Source organism: Fusarium venenatum (genome assembly GCF_020744135.1).
Source record: "Fusarium venenatum strain MPI-CAGE-CH-0201 chromosome Unknown EDB82scaffold_1, whole genome shotgun sequence".
Lineage (NCBI taxonomy): Eukaryota > Fungi > Ascomycota > Sordariomycetes > Hypocreales > Nectriaceae > Fusarium > Fusarium venenatum.
The window spans coordinates 2,849,857-2,867,103 of record NW_027072129.1 but is presented as its reverse complement, the minus strand read 5'-3'; the positions used below and the strand labels follow the sequence as shown (position 1 = coordinate 2,867,103).

The window sequence follows — 17,247 nt, the reverse complement described above, 5'->3', positions numbered from 1 at the left end:
GTACCTTTTTCTGAGATGCGTTGTACAGTACAAGCGACGAGACCCAAGCTTGGCTGATCCATCGAGACGTACTCGTACCCAGGGCGTTGCATTGCATTGCATTGCATTGCATTGCATCGCATCGCATGCATGGCCTCGCTCGCATCACAAGCGTTGTTTTCGATACCTGATAACAACTTCAATCATCTCAATCTGGGCTGCGACTCACATCCTCTTTCTTCAGTTGTTGCTGCTTCAGCTCCTGCTCCTGCCGACGCTGCACATCATCACTGATTCTGCACAAAATCGAAGTCGAATAAACCCCACATACCCTCCAATTGCTTCTTACATCAATATCATCATCACCATCTTTGGGCTGGTACCTACTACTGTTACCTATCTGTACCTTTATCTTTGCACCTTGTTTCTCTACTTTCCGCTTTCAAAACTTCTTCTATGACCTTCTCTCAAGTTCCTCAGATCAAAACCTATCTCCTCACCGTATCGACTTTACGTATCGCTGCAATAATCACCCTGTTCTGCATCCGGCGAAGGCAAAACCATCTTCTCAAACAGCCTAGAATCAATCCCTGTATCAATCGTTCCGGTCGATGCGGTCGTAGCACCCTTGATTTGTACCGGCTGTACCTTTTTCTTGTGTCGTTGCTACTGCCCCGTAGCAGCAGCAGCCGCCGCCGACCATCTTTAATTTCGCTCCAGTCCCCCCCAGCCTTGTTGACCAACGCCAAACCGGTCTTGTCCTGGTGCCTCCCCGTCTCGTCAACGAACTGGTTCTTCTCCCAGCCCAACATCTCTCCCACAAACAAAACAAAATCTCACTCGAACTCGAGACGCAACAAACGACCGTCGCAGTCACAGTCACCTTACCTCAAATCATTTCTGCGTTCCCTCGATTCCCACACGAAGTCTCCATTGCAGTTTACAAAACACATTTCAGTCATGGGTAGCTTCACCTTTAAGTGGTAAGTCGCAAACTACTTTGTTGCGCTGCGCTGCGCTTCACTTCGCTGTACGGCGCTGCTTCGTTTAACCTCTGCGCACAACAGCGCCATTGGACGTTGTATGGGAACCAGCTTACTTCCATACATGCGCCTCTCAGTGTTGCTCCGCGTTGTGGTTGCGAATTGTGTCAAATTTTTCCATGTCTGAGACAATCAAGACTGACCCCAAACCTTCTATAGGGAACATCCCGCCGAAGAGGTTTACGTGACTGGCACTTTCGACAACTGGACCAAGAGCGTAAAGCTAGAGAAGGAGGGCGACGTTTTCTCCAAGACTGTCGACCTGAAGGAGCCTGAGGGCAAGATTTACTACAAGGTGCGTCAGCATCAGCGAGCAACGACCCGCAATGCCAACAAACTGCTCTCCTTCCCCCCCCCCCCCCCCAATATTCACTTTGCATTTGACCCCATTTGAAAACTCCTATGCCCTTTTGCCATGACCGTCAGCGCCGAATCAATACTCTCACTTTTGCTGGAGTCATACAAAGACAAGAACAAAGTCATTCATTGCTACTAGCCGGACTTATCCGTGGTTGGTTTTGCCAAAGCAAGATTGGAGATAGCAGCGATGCCCGCGCCGCCCAGCAATCTGTGCTTTGTGGTCATCGCTATCTTCAGACCTCTTTTAAGCCTAAAAAGCTTGGAGGCGCAATGTTGGTGGCTGCCGTAATCTCAGGCCCCTGTCCAAGGATTTTTTTTCTTGCAAAGTCTCCTACGTTACCAGGATCGGGGGGCTGGGCCCCTGGTTCATTTCCCTGGCTGTCATGTCATGGGGGTTCTCAGGCCCATTTGGCATCTCGCACCATCCCCAACCAAAATCCCCCGCGGTTGGGTATGACGCAAGACGACCACGATCGCGACAGTTCTGGAATGCGTTAGTGAGCGGAGAGCGCTATAGCCAACCCATATCAGAGCTTTTTCTTGGTCACGCCGGTAGAATTCTGTGGCGCCAGGCGACCATTGCGTTGCGCAGAACCAAAGTTCTTCGGTGCTGCCAAGGCGTCTTCAATTGCACTTGATTTGCTTGCACCCTAGTGTGCCTGCATATCCGACCCGCTCTTGCTCTCAGCTCCGTCTTCCTCCTCGTCATCGCACCAGCTCATTAAACTCACTTTGTCCCCTCTTTCGAAGCCAATTACTCTTCCTGCACTCTCGCACACTTTTCGCAACCATTACAAAGACTGTCGCTCACCGTTTGATCTAGTTCATCGTCGACGGTAACTGGATTATCAATCAATCAGCACCTAACGAGCCTGATCTTGAGGGCAACGTGAACAACTTCGTCACTCCCGATCAACTTGTCCGCGAAACTCCGGCCGCCGCTATTCTTAATACCGTGACGCCTACGTCCACGACTGCAACTATGGCCAGCGAACAACCCTTGGAAAACAAGACCACTGAGTCGACGACTCTGGCCGATAAGGTAGCTGAAGAGATGATTGTTGAGGACAAGATCACCAGTGCTGACTTTTGAACAGCCTACCCAAGAGGATAAGCTGCCTCTCGAAACCCCTTCTGACATCCCTGGTGGTTTCCCCACCACCCCTGCGAACGAGCTTGACAAAACTATTGGTATTAACCCTCTTCCCGCCTCCGAGGGTGCAGGAAACCCCATCAAGCTTGAACCCGGCGAGAAAATTCCCGAGTCCATCACCGCTCAAAGCACCGATTCTCATGTGAAGCTTGACAAGGACTCTTATGAGAAGAGTGATGCTTACCCTGGTATTGAGACCGAGCTTCCTCCTGTTTCCTCTAACACCATTCCTGAGTCCAGCCTTCCCATTATTGGTGCGGATGTCATCGCCTTCAACTCTGCTGCACCTACAGCCACTACAGCCGGTCTTGCTGCTGATGTTCCTCTGGAGTCTAATGGCGCTTTCGTTCCTGAGGTCGTGAGAGAGAGCCAGGAGAAGGCCAATGCTGTTACCGAGGCTAGCACAGACCCCACAGAGGTCAAGGAGAAGACAATGGTCGAGGAGGAGCTCAAGGGCACTGTTCCCGAGGCCCCCGCAACCTCAGTAGGCACAGCTGGTGTTGGTACTGAGAAATCGGAGAACACTCCTGACACTAGCCTCGCCGCTTTGGCCGCCACTGCCGGAGGTGCTGTCATTGCCGCTGGCCTCGCTGCCAAGGAGACAGTGGAGGAGAAGGCTATCCCTGCTCTCAACAACGCTACCGACGCCATCGCCGATTCCGCCAACAAGAACCTGCCCGACTCAGTCAAGGAGCAGCTTCCTGTCGCCGCTCAGGAGACCCTTGCTGCCAAGAACGAGGAGCAGAGCCGAGAGCAAATTTCTCCCGAGGTTCCTGCCGAGGTTAAGGAGTCCCTGATCGAGGCTGGAAAGGCTCCCGAGGCTGCTGCCAACACTTCTGCCGTCGAGGACAAGAAGGCTGTCGAGAGCGAGCTCTTGAAGGAAGTGAAGCCTGTTACTGGCATTTACGATTCTGTTGTTGAGCAAGAGCAGCCCAAGGACGAATCCAAGCAGGTATCTCCTGAGGTTCCCGCCGAGGTCAAGGATTCTATTGCTGAGGCTGGCAAGGCCCCTGAAGCTGCCGCCAACACTGAGGCTGTCGAGGAAAAGAAGCTAGTTGAGGCTGAGCTCCTTAAAGAAGTCAAGCCCGCGGCCACAATTGATGAGACTCCTCAGGTTGCTCCTGAGGTGCCTACCGAAGTCAAGGACTCTATTGTCGAGGCCGGTGAGCGCCCTGAGGCTGCAGCTAGCACCGAAGCTGTCGAGAACAAGAAGGAGGTTGAAGCTCAACTCCTCAAGGAGGCCGAGCTTGTCCCTGCTGTCGGAGACGCAAAGCCTGCCTTTGAGGCCAACCCTGACTCTGCTGTCAAGCCTCAGGAAAACAAGATTCAAGAGCCTGTATCTCCCGTTCCCGCCGTTGTTCTTCCCACAGAGAGCAAGGCCGAGGAGCCAAAGACAGAAGCGCTAGAGGCTAAAGAGACTAAGCCCGTCACTAAGACCGAGACCCCTGCGTTCGGCAATGGCAGCTCGACGGTCGGCAACGGCACCACAGCGACCGGCAACGGTGCCTCAACAACAGAAACCAAGCCCACTGAGGCCTCGCGCAACGGCAGCGCCTCTGCAGCAAGTGGTAAGGAGAAGAAGAAGAACCGACTGAGTTCAATCTTCAGCAAGATCAAGCACAAGCTGTCTGACAAATAGATGAGAGGACGAGACAATTAAGCTAATGTCGCAATGATGAGGTATCAGAAATGTCTCGCGGTTTTTTGTTTTCTTGCGGTTGGTGTCTTCGTTTATCAATGATTCCCCTGGATCCATGAGCAAGAGAGAGTGGTTGAGGTCACTGAGGGCGTGGATCTCCGTCATATACCTAATTCATATTCAGTTTTTACGCGCATACTTTTGATTGAAACCGGACTTAATGTATTGTAGATTGTGCTGCTAAGTCATAAGAAAAATATCTGCTTTAGGATACATATTTGATGAAGCCATGATGATATCTTGTAGCCACTTGAAGCATTTTGATCATGTGATGGATGCGTCTCAGAAGCAAATGACTAATTTTGTCAACCTTATGTAAGCCAGATCGAGCATTAATCGAGCAGAAGCTGGTAACGCCATTACTCTGCGCCGAGCCTGTAAACTCCGTCACGATTTGCCCCGCCAGTGACTCGCTCGATCCACCTGCATCTTTCATCCATCAACGGGGTCCGTCCCAGCTGGACCCCTTCGTGAACCGCAATCCGATCCTTTTCCATCAAACTGCCTAGAGGCTAAATATCTGCCTTTTCCTAATTATTCTCGGGCGTGCCCACTGCATGCCTTCGCATCTTACTAGGCGATCACTTAGACCTGTCCGTTACCCCCGCCACCAGGACAAAGCGCGAATGATCGAACGGTTGGGCCGATCATTTATCTCATCGCCATTGAGACTTATCAGAAAGTAGCCTGCACGAAACATGAACCCCTCCACATCAAATGTGGGAAAGTCTGTCCCTGCTCCATCGAATTCTACAGCTATTCAAGCTGGCCCAGCGACCTCAAGCTTCGAATCATCCCGTCGGCCATCACAGGCTGGTTCCTCATACTCGCAGTCGATGCCTCGAAAAGTTCAAGGCTCCCGCAAACAACATCGGAGTCAGCGTAGGCCTGGACTTGGCGACAGATCAAATACTGGTCCTGACGACGAAGATGTCATGGATGACCTCAGAGCTTTCAGAAATCCCAATAGCAGGCGTGGTCAAACTTCAATCACCCACCTTCTCAATTACTCCATGCCACGCCCGGTCCAGGATCATCATTCACACTCAAGATCTTATAGAAGAACTCCAACATGGGGACCTGGATCAGGATATCACGCAAGCGACAAGGCTCGATACGTCCATGCCAACTACCGCTTCATCCTTTCTCCAGAGGGTACATACAATAAACAAGCCACGGATGCCGACACACACCTGGACTGGTCTCTTGTGATGCAGATTATTGCTTCAAGCGAATCACAGGGCTCGTCATGCCCGATTTGTCTTTCTGAGCCAGTGGCACCACGAATGGCGAAATGCGGGCATATCTTTTGCTTGCCCTGTCTTATCCGGTTCATGAACTCAGCGTCGAGCGAGGACGATGCGAGGGGCCGAGGCCCTAAATGGAAGAAGTGTCCTATTTGCGAAGACTCGATCTATATGCAAGACGTACGGCCTGTCAGGTTTTACGCAGGACAAGAAAGCCCCTTTCCTCGAAGTGGTGACGACGTTGTGCTACGATTGATGGCACGTAACGCAAGCTCTACGATGGCGCTTCCGCGAGAGAGCGGTTCTGAAGCTCTATATTCTGTGGACGACATTCCTTGGCATTTTGCTGCGAACGTCCTGGACTATGCTCGCATGATGAAAGGCACCACAGACTACATGGCTGCCCAGTACGATGAGGAGATTGCCGCACTGACCCAGCAAGCAAAGGAAGATGAGACGCTTTTTGGGCAGAACGATGAATGGTCTCAGAAGGCGATCCGGGCTATCACGGCCGCTAAGGAAAGGCTTGCGGAGCTTGAGGTTGTGGATAGCCCAGGAATGTCGGCAAAGCTCTCTGCAGACGCCGACTTTTATTTTTACAGCTCCCCGCCGCATCTGTACCTCTCGCCGCTGGATATCCGTATCCTGAAAACGAAGTACGGATCTTTTTCGTCTTTTCCTTCTACACTTCTCCCTCGCGTGGAGCACATCTCTACTGGGCATGTGGTTGACGATGCAATGCGCCGAAGGGCGAAATATCTGGGGCATCTTCCTCGCGGATGTGTTGTAAATTTTATAGAATGCGATTGGACTGATATTGTGCCAGAAGAAACGCTGGCATCATTCTCGGCTGATATCGAGCGGAGACGGAGACGTAACCGCGATAAGGAGACGCAGGAGGAACGCGAGCGACTCCAGGCTGAGCGCCTTGAAGCTGCGAATATACGTAAGACCACAGGTTATCAGAGGCTTCCCGAGCCGCCAGAGGAGGATAACGTCCCCCGCATGGATCTTGAAGAGTTCCTGCCATTGAGCGGTCACTCTGGCAGCACGCCTCCAGATCCTCGGCCAGGATTCGAGACATTGGCCGAGATGTCGACCAGCCCATCAAACCAGAAGACCGTTTGGGGCACGAGAGTGATCAATGGGTCACCTGAGATGGCAGCTGCCCAACCTTTAGACGTTCATGACGGGTGGCTCAGAGATGAGGACCTGTTCGACACGGCCGATATTGCGATGCAAATACAGGCCATTGAAGCGGCCGAGAGCAGCGTTCGCCCGGATAGTGTTGGCGGAGCAGGGCCAAGCAGCAGTGGTGGTGGCAATGGTGGCGGCGGCAAGAAGAAAAAGAAACAGAAAATCACGCTCATGAGCACCGGGGGTCGGAGAGGTAACTAGGTCTATCGTCCCTGTCTTCAGGTTGAAGATTCCTTTCTTTCTTTGTTAGGTTCTCCACGGCGTGGCATAGTCGGTTCGTACCATTAGTCTTCAAGGTAAAGAGATGGAGCATAGTTGTCAGCAACTGCATAGAATTTTCAGAACAACACAACTTTGAATAACCGGAGACGAGCAAGAATGGGAATTATACTTGTTAATTGTCTGTACAGTTAGTTCTGATCCAGCCTTCAACAAGCTCCATTCAAAGATATAAAGTAAAATGCCGCCTTGATTTTAACATTTCGGTTATGATGGTCACCGAGATGAACCTTGTTTGAGGTGATGTAGATACCAAATCACATTTTCGAGTCGCTGGCTCAAGGAGCACATAGCTGATCAGCCCTTTTCAATGTGAAGAGATGCATATGTACATTATGTAGGTAGCATCGTGCCCAATGAGGAGACTATGCATGCGGTACAGTAAATTCGGAGGCTTTCACCGTATAGTAGTACCTTGGTCTGGCTCGTGTGCTAAGCTGCTGAGATCTGCTCTCAATGTCGATCGAAACTTCAAATGCGACATGAAACTCGACTTGAGAACGCTATTACGGCACTTGGGCGGGACCTGATGACTGATATTCGATCAGCACAGCAGACTACAACACAACATCGTCATAGTTACTAGGGCATTTCTCCACAAAGGTGACTAGACACGGGAATGCCGATGTTGATAAACCCAGAAGCCGATATTGGTACGTACCTACAGGTCATCGCCACACAAGTAAATTCCTCTGTACATGTAACTCTATTTACGACTTCGGCTAATCGGATCGTGATGCCGTTGAACGATGTATTATGTATCCGTAGGTCTGAGTTAAAACCAGTTAAAACCCGAGCCTGCGGGTATTTCATAATTACGGACTACCCTATTAGAATGGAAACCGAGCTCTGTTTAGCGATGCTGTGGGGCTTTTCATGTTTTCACGATGAAGCATTGGTACCCAGGTACCTTAATCCGTAGTAGCAGGCACCTAAAGGTTAAGTAGGTAGTGCCTAGAAAGATTGAAACATAACGTTGGTAGCTTTTCGGTCGATGAACGGTCAAGGATTGAAGGGCCAGTCAGGAGGTGATGAATAAACAAGCAAAGAGGCATTTGCTTGACCTTCTGGAATTATTAGGCACGCCGCTTCGATAGCGGGGTTCTTGTCGTTTACAGCGCCAAGATGTACTATCTGACTGTGTTGGCGGCTAGATTTTCGATGGAGATTCCACACGATAAATTGTATTTGAAGAGTGTATTGGTCCTAGCAATATGCATAACAGCTAGGAAGTTTGCCTGTTATTCTTGTAGATCTTTCTAAACCCAGCGGACACTGAATCTGATAATTACGCCCCTATATTGGGTAGGGGCTGAAATAAAATTGGGAGGGAGCCAATTCTCTCCCATGTCGGTGGATGTTAATGAGCTCATACAAGACCTTGAGACTATGGAGCTGGTGCTAATGGATTAGCGGCCGATGAATATTATTGAAATGAGATTAAAGAACCTAGCTGACCAACAACACCAGGTACAGGGTGGATGGAGCTCGCTCGCTCTGATTTTGGATTGAAAGAGAAATCAAGGGAAACAAGCGGTTAGAGAAACAGGCCAAGAGAATGAAGAATGCACGTGATTATGCGCCGAGAAAGAGGTAGTCGGTGACCCCGCGTTGAATCGACATGGACTTACGAATCATCCAAAACCTGAACAATAGGAAAAGTGCACGTTTTGGATACTGTAACAGTGAAGCTTGACAGCGGAAACGCTTGACAAGCCACTGGCGGAATGAACTGTTGCCATCTGCACGGTCCGGCTTTGTCGTCATGAGACCAGGGGTGGTTGGACTGGGCATATCCTGGGTCGTTGGGGGGCAGCAGAACGAACTGAACCGCTTGTTCGGCACAGGGACTGATGAATGGCGGTGCAGGATTAGAGACATTGGAACAAATCAAGTTGATGGTGTTGCATCGTCTTGTGACGCTGACAAAAAGTGAGGTAGGTTCATCGAGTTATAAATAAAACAGACAAGCCCAGCCAAGCCCATGTCTGAACAAGTGGCACTTGGGATTGAAAGTAAAGTCAACACATTATATGTGTCGTTTCAGCCACTCGATTACGTTGGAATACGATCTGACAGTCAACTGAGCCTGTACCTACCACCTACGGATAACTATACTGTACTGTACTTTGTAGCGCCCACCTCAACAGATCAGTTGCCAAGAGAATGCCGTGGCGCTAACTGTTCTCGGCTGACGAACTTCCAGCTCCACTGGAGAAGCGCTGAGCCGAGCCTCAAAGCCACTTGCGCACCCCAGACGCTCTGGAAAACTCTCTGCCTGAGAGGAAGAAGGAAGAAGGGTCCAACTCCATCAACGTTTCAGCCTGTTTAGTTTTTTCTTCTTTGCCCTTTTTTGTTCATCTTCTGAATACCAAATATGCAATATTGTTCATCACAGATTGTCTTGGGAAGGGATCCTAAATGCCAAGTCAAATACTGTCTTGTCTTGTCTTGTCTTGTCTTTTGTTCAATTCAGAGACACAGATTCACTGGCTTTCGGGCTAGGTATTGACTTGCTCTGGAACCACTCCAACCCCCTGTCAGTTACGCACTTGCTTGGCCTTAACACACCCAACCCTTGTTTGGACAGTCTTTCACTTTCTCCGGGGCGGCACAGATCACTTTGCCATCTGCAGTATTAGTGCAAGTGGTGTCTTTGGTGCTGTACCGTACACTTAGCAGCTTGAGTAGCTCTTGGCCAGGTGCCGAATAGCGAGAGCCAAGCCACAGAATTCAACTTGACATTACAGGCGCCGAAGATCCGATCAAACAGAACCTCCATACGGATAAGCCAAGCAGAGACCAAGAAAAACAAAACTGCTAATGCATACACACACATGCATGCTGCTCATCATTCTACTGCTACCACGGGCAGTATTAGAACCCTGTCAACCCCCCCTTCACTCCCATTGCTAATCGCCCATCCAAAGTTCTGGTTTAATTTGACCAAAAATCTTCCGACCTCTCTACTCATTGAAGCGAAAGTGGAATCCCCTTTTCCCTTTTCCCTTTTATAAGAATACACGGCTTGGACTCATACAAAATCCGTCTCTTACTCGCATCGCACTCTCTTTCGTATCAGAGAGAGATTGCGTGCAACCGCTGAGGCTTTGCTCTTGCGGGAGACGAAAACGGCATCGCGCTTACACGTTCACAACTTACCCTATTTGGCAATCAACCTTTGAGCAAGAGTCGATGTAGTTCAAGACTCGGCGAAGCCTTGAAACTTTGCTCGCTTTTTAAACTCTCTTACTATTCTTAAAATATCACATTCTCGACCAACTATTGCATGATTCCACACTTGGAGTCTGCTCACCATACCGAAACAATGTCGAGTTCCATCGCCAACTCTGGCTCTATCAAGCCTCGAAGAGAACCCAGAGACACAGGGTTCCCTGAGCCTCTCAACAACCGTCAGCACTCCGTCTCGAACAAACATTCTGAATCATTCACTAACTTCTTCTAGTTCGCAACACAACTCTCCCACATCCCGATGCGGATCTTTCACCAAACGCATGCCTTACCCAAGAGGATATTGACCCCGATCGGGCTCTTATGCGAACCCGGCGATCTTTCCTCAGGAAAAAGCGACGAACTCTGAACCATGGACGTATCACTCCGGCCTCAGAGGCCCTCTACAGCGCCTATTCTCTGGCACAATCCGACGTCGGCGACCACGATAGTCTCAGAACCAGCACCACCACCAACCCATCACTCATTAGCGTTCGCCCAACTACACCCAGCATTCGAGTCTCCAGGGACGAAACCGATAGTCTCGCATCAAGAACCACAAGGAGGGGAGACGAAGACACGCCACCGACTTCGCCTGACGTCCCGTCACATCGTTCTAAGAAAGGATTCTTGAGCAAATGGCGAAGAAACTAGGAATACTTTAGCTAAAAGTCTGGCCTCATAACGGTGTGGTGTACACCTGGCTTCGACATGACCATGACTGCTGCAACGACGTACACGGCCGAATATTATGACCTGCAACGACCGCATTCGCAAAATGCATTTGCATCAAAAAGGATCACTCTCTTTCTCCCTTTTCATTTGTGTGCTTGGACAGCGTGGCGTTTATGTTGAATTAAGGATCGGACTTTGGAGTGGGACGGAGTTTTGTCTGCAACAGAGGCAAAAGCTTGGATATGTACTATAGTCCCTCTGGCAGGGCAGAGACAGCAATGTCACCCATATACAGTAGTCGGCTCACCTTGTAGTAACCGACATAGACACTCGTTAAGAATTAATAGTTTTACCAGTAGCTTCATCGCTATTCTCATGATGGTCATTGTCTCTTGTGCTCTCATGGTGCAAATAACTCATATGTACTGTCTTAACCGCGTCGCCATGCTTGGCGCACAGGTGTTTCTTGCCGTACAGAATATGGTATCATCATTCTGGCCCATTTCCTCCACAACTACAAGAGAATAATGCTCCCCATCTAACTTCCACGGTAGCTAGTGTAGCTGTAAGGGCTCAGCAGGAGAGGTACGTGATACGTCTGTCTCTCCTCCATACGGAAGGTAACTGTGACCTCTGGGAAAAAGGTGTTCTCCTCGCCAAAGTAAGCTCCAGTATCAAAGCGCAACGTCCAGCGTGATGAGCCCCGTCCCTTGCGGTCCTCGAGGATTTCAACAAGCGTTTGCAGAGGAGGCTCGCCAGCAGAATCTTCGGAAAGGTAGGGCAACCATGAAGTAACTCGACCGTCCTCATCCGTGATGGACTCGAAGGTGTTGGCCCGAGGCCGGGCAGCCGAGTGTGGATTGGCAGAAGGGGGGATGGGACCTTCAAGGCGGACGCGGATGCCGCGTGCGGGTCGACCGGCCTGTGTGTCAAGGACGTGACATGTGATGGGGTCTTTGGTGGGTGAAGTCATCGCGGAGGTGGTATTTGGTGTGTGAAGTGGTTGGTTGTGGTGGTGGGATAAGTACGGCAATTCAGTATTTGGAGGTCTTGATTGTGAGTTGAGCTCCGATTTATGCGCCTGACGTGAGTGAGAGACAATGTTGAAACAAGTTGAAACAACTGATTTTTTGGTGTTTTTCTGTCTCAGCTCCTATCTGACTATCGGTGAGCAAAGAAAGAAAGAAAGAAAGAAGAAGTAGAACTACCAGGAAGAGAGGGGTTTGAGCTGAAGTGAGGTGAAGAGAGGCAGTGGGAGACTGCGGCGCACAGCCTACCTTAGTACTCTGCTTACAGCAGATAATCAGTGAGTTTTTGGTTTTGGGGTAGACCTAAGGCCCAATCATGAAACAATGCTCAGAAAGAGAGTTGACTGTTTAGATAAGCGGTGATTTTTGAAATTTATTACTAGATAAAACCATATTAAGATTAACAAGAAGCTATATGGATATCTACGCGCAGCTCCGGACGCTTGACGCCGTTCGCCGGTACTCGAAAGATGCTATCTCATGGACGGGGCCGATCCAACAAAAACTGAGGTCGCTGACAGCATAATAGGGTTTACTATTCAGTTCCGGAGTTATTATTAGAGTCCAGAATAGTTTCAAGACGAATTAATGTTACAACAATCAAGCTCTATTTGAGTCGACTATTGCTGCACATGTGGCGAGTGGGTAACAATCATGTGGCGACTTTATGGCAAAATAACACAGTCAGGTCTCGCTCAGTTGCACCCAGGTACTACAGGCACTATTATGTCGACATTTACCCCTCCATCCAAGTCACCCACCATCTAAGAGCTTCTAGACTAGAAGTTACCCAAATCCTGATTCTACCCCGGACAAGCTTTACCTCATAGTAAGTGAACAGCTTCATGTCATTCGTCTTCCATTTACGTACCTACCTAACCAGAAAGTTAGAGACCGTCTGTAATCTCATCGTTACCCTTCCTCCTCCACCGCGAAAATGTCCACCGCCCTCATCTCCACCGAGGACGCCCTCGAGCCCTCTCTCCAGTCACTCCTCGACCAGCGTAGCCTCCGCTGGATCTTTGTTGGCGGAAAAGGTGGTGTCGGAAAGACAACCACTTCTTGCTCTCTCGCCATTCAGCTCGCAAAGGTCCGCCGGTCTGTACTTCTCATCTCGACCGATCCTGCCCACAACCTGTCAGATGCCTTTTCCCAGAAGTTTGGCAAGGAGGCCCGCCTTGTAAATGGATTCGACAACCTGAGCGCCATGGAGATCGACCCCAACGGCAGTATACAGGATATGCTGGCCGGTCAGAACGAGGCCGATGACGTTAATGCTGCTGCTGGCGGCCCTCTAGGAGGCATGATGCAGGACCTCGCTTTTGCGGTATGCCAACTCGGATTCCATGCAACGTCGCGTATACTAATTCCTACTAGATTCCCGGTATCGACGAGGCCATGTCATTTGCCGAAGTCCTCAAGCAGGTCAAGTCTCTTTCCTACGAGACCATTGTCTTTGACACTGCGCCCACAGGCCATACCCTGCGCTTCCTCCAATTCCCCACCGTTCTTGAGAAGGCTCTCGCCAAGGTGTCACAGCTATCATCTCAGTACGGTCCACTACTGAACGGTTTCCTTGGTTCCGGCGGTCAGCTCCCCAATGGCCAGAACCTCAACGACATGATTGCCAAACTAGAGTCTCTGCGCGAGACCATCGGAGAGGTCAACACACAGTTCCAGGATGCCGAGCTCACCACCTTTGTTTGTGTCTGTATCGCAGAATTCCTCAGTCTCTATGAGACCGAGCGCATGATCCAGGAGCTTGCTGGATATGGCATTGATACTCACTCCATCGTCGTTAACCAGCTGCTCTTCCCCAAGAAGGCCAGCGACTGCGACCAATGCAACGCTCGTCGCAAGATGCAGCGCAAGTATCTTGACCAATATGAAGAACTTTACGCTGAGGATTTCAATGTCGTCAAGATGCCTCTTCTTGTTGAAGAGGTCCGAGGAAAGGAGAAGCTTGAGAAGTTTAGCGAAATGCTTGTCACGCCTTATGTCCCCCCCGAGTAAGCAAACGAGAGTATTATGCGAATTACGCAAAAAGACTAGAAATAAGTTTGAGTCAAAATGACAAAAGAAGACAAAGGGGTTCCCTTAGTGCATATAGAAGAAGCCCAGTGGCGTGAAGGAGTTGCTACAGCGTAATTGAAGGTTTATAAAATATACGTTTTAACATGAATCAAGTCACAGAACAGATATGCCCAGTTGTTGTCAGAAATATTTTGCTTGTTTATTGTTTGACTTTGACTGATTCAAAGTTTGATGGAGCTGTAAAGCCTCGTCTCCTAGACCCCAGCCATACATGGCCATGAAAACCTGTCATGGCAGAAAAAGAAAAACCTAATCCTTGTTCCCCCAACGCCAGTCCGTCCAGTCTGCCGGTAAGCTATGCTGATTAAAAAAGCAAATCATGGCCCTACATCCCGATCCAAAGCATGTCATGCCAGCCCTGCAACATGGTACAGGGCACTCAAATATCTATGTATATGCGTGGTGTAGTTAGCCACGGCAGCCGGAATGATAGTAAAAATAGACAAAAACAATCGCTAGTGGAAATAATGTCGAGTCGTGCATGTCGGTCGAGTCATAGCCTAAAGCTCTCGGTAGTCGCTGGGTCGTACTCTTCGCTGCTTGTTCTGGTGTCGGTGGGGGTTGACTGGCTTGCGAAAGTACGCATCCTCGTCAGGGCCAACACCTTGTCCAAAGTTGCCGTTCTGGAAGCCATTCATCCCGCCGTTCATGTTGCCCATGTTGCCATTCATACCGTTCATCCCCATATCCCAGCCATTCATCCCGCCGAACCCACCGTTCATCCCAGGGAACCCGGGCATGCCCATCATGTTAGGCATTCCCATCATGTTCATGTTAGGCATTCCCATGTTCATGTTACCCATGTTGGGCATACCCATCATGTTGGGCATCATAGGCATTCCGTTGAACATCATATGATTCATGCCCATGTTCATGCCCATGCCGTTCATGCCCATGCCGTTCATCACGTTTTGCTGATTTTGCATAGCTTTGGGGCCCTTGGGAATTCGAGGATTGTCTAGAATATCGTCTGCTGGCCGCTTCTTTGAATTAGCATCTGATGTTTTGGCACCATCTACTTGTTTGTTCGCATCATGCGGGACAGATACAAGGCTTTTGGGGCCAGTGGGAGGGGTCTTGATAGTTGCAGCTTGAGATACTGGCGAGTTCGACTTTTCCTTGGCTGAATCCGTAGTTTTATCATTGGGTTCATTCTCAGTCTTCTGCTCTGTGCTGGCAACGTCCTCATTCTGAGGTTTATCTTGGTTTTCGCCATCTGCCTTGGCACCTTCCGAAGCTTTGGGTGACGGAGGAGGTGGGCTTTTGGCTGTTTCCTTCTCCTTCAAGTACTCTTGAATCTTCTTCGAGGCATCCTCATCGGGTTGAAGGTCATCAATCAATACGCCTTCTGACTGGCATGCAGGGCAGACAAAGTCGCTTTCGATGAGAGCATTGGTTATGCAATCATTACAAAAGGTCTTCTGACAGCAAGGAGTCTTCATTGGCTCTATGAACATCTTCTTGTCAATTGAACACTCCAAGCCCTGTTCCTGAATTTCCTTGTCCTCAGCCGGTGCATTGGTTACTGCTGAAGACTTGGCCTTGGCCTGGAACTGTTCCCACGATGCCTTGTCAGGCTCGGCAATAACAAAATCTCCTTCAGCATTGACCATAATACCCGAAGGACGCTTGGTCTCGTCGCCATCAGTTTGTGCAAGGACAACGGACTTATCGACCTTTTGTAGGAATGAACGAGGAATACCCGTTGTTCGCTTGACACGTGGGCGGTTATCGAACTCGGGATCGTCGTTGGTCGGGCATAATTGAATCCAATGACCCTTGTTGCCACATCGGTAGCAGATGTATCCGTTGGGTGGGTCATGGTCAGGAACATTTGCAGGTCTCTTTGCACCAGCTTTGAAAACTGGTGTTTGACTATTGTAATGTTGTTAGCTATGAACAAGGCACCTCGAGCATTGTTGAAACTCACTGAGACATCTCCTCCTGCTGGGCGGACCACTGCTCTGTTTGGGCTGCAAACATAGCCGCCATTTTCTCCTCTTCCGTCATAGCATTGTTCATCTGGCTAATTGCATCGGAACTTGGTTTGGAAACCGATGCCTTGGCCGTTTGCTCTTTGCGACCAGCATTCTTAGCTGTCACGGGCATTTTACCAGATACGTAGCGAGCAGCACGCCCTGCGCCAGGCTTGAGGGCAGGCTGGCGTCTGGCGATGACAGTCGTTGACCTGGGAATGATAGTCGTATCGTCGTCATATTCTAGGGACATGTCAGTGTTTTTCGTCCAGAAATCATTGTGTCAACTCACCTTCGCTGTTATCGTCGGTGTAGATGTGCAGATCAAAGTCGGTGCCATCTCCAAGGCCACTTTTAGTAATGATCTCACGCTTCAGTTCGAAGACTGAGATGCCGGTACCATCAAACTCGACTCTAGTAGGTTCCCTTTGGGATTTGAACTTGAAAAAGACGGAGGACGTCATTTTGGTCGAGATGTGCTAAGATGTTTCCTACAGGAATGGGAAAAGCACAGCACAAAGAACAACAGAAGTTTGTTGAGATTCAAATATCGTAAGTCCGCAAAAGTCCAAAGGTTAAGTCGGTTGGGTCGCACAAAGCACTATGTAAGTATTGATTGATTGATCTTGTGTTTGTAAACAAGGCAGCGTTTGTTTTCTTTGTTCGTCTTCTTTCTTGCACTGCCGTGCCTCTTTCAACTGTCAAGGTGAATGGAAATAATCAATTTTGATTGTACTTTGAGGGAACAATAGTGGCAATAGGGTCAAAAAAAAAATGGGTGCAATGAATAAGGAGTACAGCTGGCAAAAACAAGCCAGAAGAGAAACAACCCTCAAGCTCCACCTCACTTTCCAGACACCACGCTCGTCAAACCACTGAACCAGCAACCTTTTTTGTTAGCTAGACGTCCCGGCGTTAACGTCCTGACAAGAGCACACCAGCGACACGTTATTCGGAACAGAACAATCTTGACCGATGGGCGAAATGACGGTTGGTCGGGGGTCGCGTGAAAGTGATGAGATCGAGTTAATCGGAGGTGGTCAGTCACACGAGTTACGGGCTTGCTTGCAGGCGCCGAAGAAAAACGGCAAAGGAAAAAAAAGAAAATAGGGCACAGCCGAGCGACCTCGTTGATGCGGCAAGTCGAGTTATTGATGGAGAGGGAGAATGTCGATAACTCGGAATGGTTACAAGTGATGGAGAGGGTGGGGAGAGAAAGAGTCTTCCAACATCAGGGCGATGGAGAGGAGAGATAGGCGGCCGACCTGCCCCTAAAGCATGACTAA

The 17,247-nt window shown here is 49.6% G+C and overlaps 6 protein-coding genes across 6 annotated transcripts; 4 read left to right on the top strand and 2 right to left on the bottom strand.

Annotated features, from left to right (window-relative positions):
• Window positions 1–203: 203 nt before the first annotated feature.
• EDB82DRAFT_484715 (uncharacterized protein) lies at window positions 204–4,449 on the top strand. The gene is made up of 4 exons (XM_025731467.2): window positions 204–962; window positions 1,182–1,317; window positions 2,206–2,424; window positions 2,480–4,449. Exons 1-4 carry the CDS (start codon window positions 436–438, stop codon window positions 4,172–4,174), a joined length of 2,577 nt encoding a protein of 858 aa, XP_025590489.2. The 5' UTR covers window positions 204–435; the 3' UTR covers window positions 4,175–4,449.
• Window positions 4,450–4,801: 352 nt separating this feature from the next.
• Window positions 4,802–7,066, top strand: EDB82DRAFT_27714 (RING-15 protein). The gene has a single exon (XM_025731468.2). It carries the CDS (start codon window positions 4,933–4,935, stop codon window positions 6,877–6,879), a length of 1,947 nt encoding a protein of 648 aa, XP_025590490.1. The 5' UTR covers window positions 4,802–4,932; the 3' UTR covers window positions 6,880–7,066.
• A 3,267-nt stretch (window positions 7,067–10,333) lies between these two features.
• EDB82DRAFT_484703 (uncharacterized protein) lies at window positions 10,334–11,224 on the top strand. Its single transcript, XM_065608227.1, has one exon. The coding sequence runs from the start codon at window positions 10,513–10,515 to the stop codon at window positions 10,840–10,842; it is 330 nt and encodes a 109-aa protein (XP_065465424.1). The 5' UTR covers window positions 10,334–10,512; the 3' UTR covers window positions 10,843–11,224.
• EDB82DRAFT_484702 (uncharacterized protein) lies at window positions 11,225–12,094 on the bottom strand. The gene has a single exon (XM_025731470.2). The coding sequence runs from the start codon at window positions 11,834–11,836 to the stop codon at window positions 11,402–11,404; it is 435 nt and encodes a 144-aa protein (XP_025590492.1). The 5' UTR covers window positions 11,837–12,094; the 3' UTR covers window positions 11,225–11,401.
• A 605-nt stretch (window positions 12,095–12,699) lies between these two features.
• On the top strand, window positions 12,700–14,089 carry EDB82DRAFT_484700 (anion-transporting ATPase-like domain-containing protein). Its single transcript, XM_025731471.2, has 2 exons — window positions 12,700–13,218; window positions 13,269–14,089. The coding sequence occupies exons 1-2, from the start codon at window positions 12,829–12,831 to the stop codon at window positions 13,902–13,904; spliced, it is 1,026 nt and encodes a 341-aa protein (XP_025590493.1). The 5' UTR covers window positions 12,700–12,828; the 3' UTR covers window positions 13,905–14,089.
• A 396-nt stretch (window positions 14,090–14,485) lies between these two features.
• Window positions 14,486–16,425, bottom strand: EDB82DRAFT_470467 (DWNN domain-containing protein; the record flags this gene model as incomplete). The annotated part of the gene is made up of 3 exons (XM_025731472.2): window positions 14,486–15,860; window positions 15,916–16,204; window positions 16,254–16,425. The coding sequence occupies 3 exons, from the start codon at window positions 16,423–16,425 to the stop codon at window positions 14,486–14,488; spliced, it is 1,836 nt and encodes a 611-aa protein (XP_025590494.2).
• Window positions 16,426–17,247: the final 822 nt, after the last annotated feature.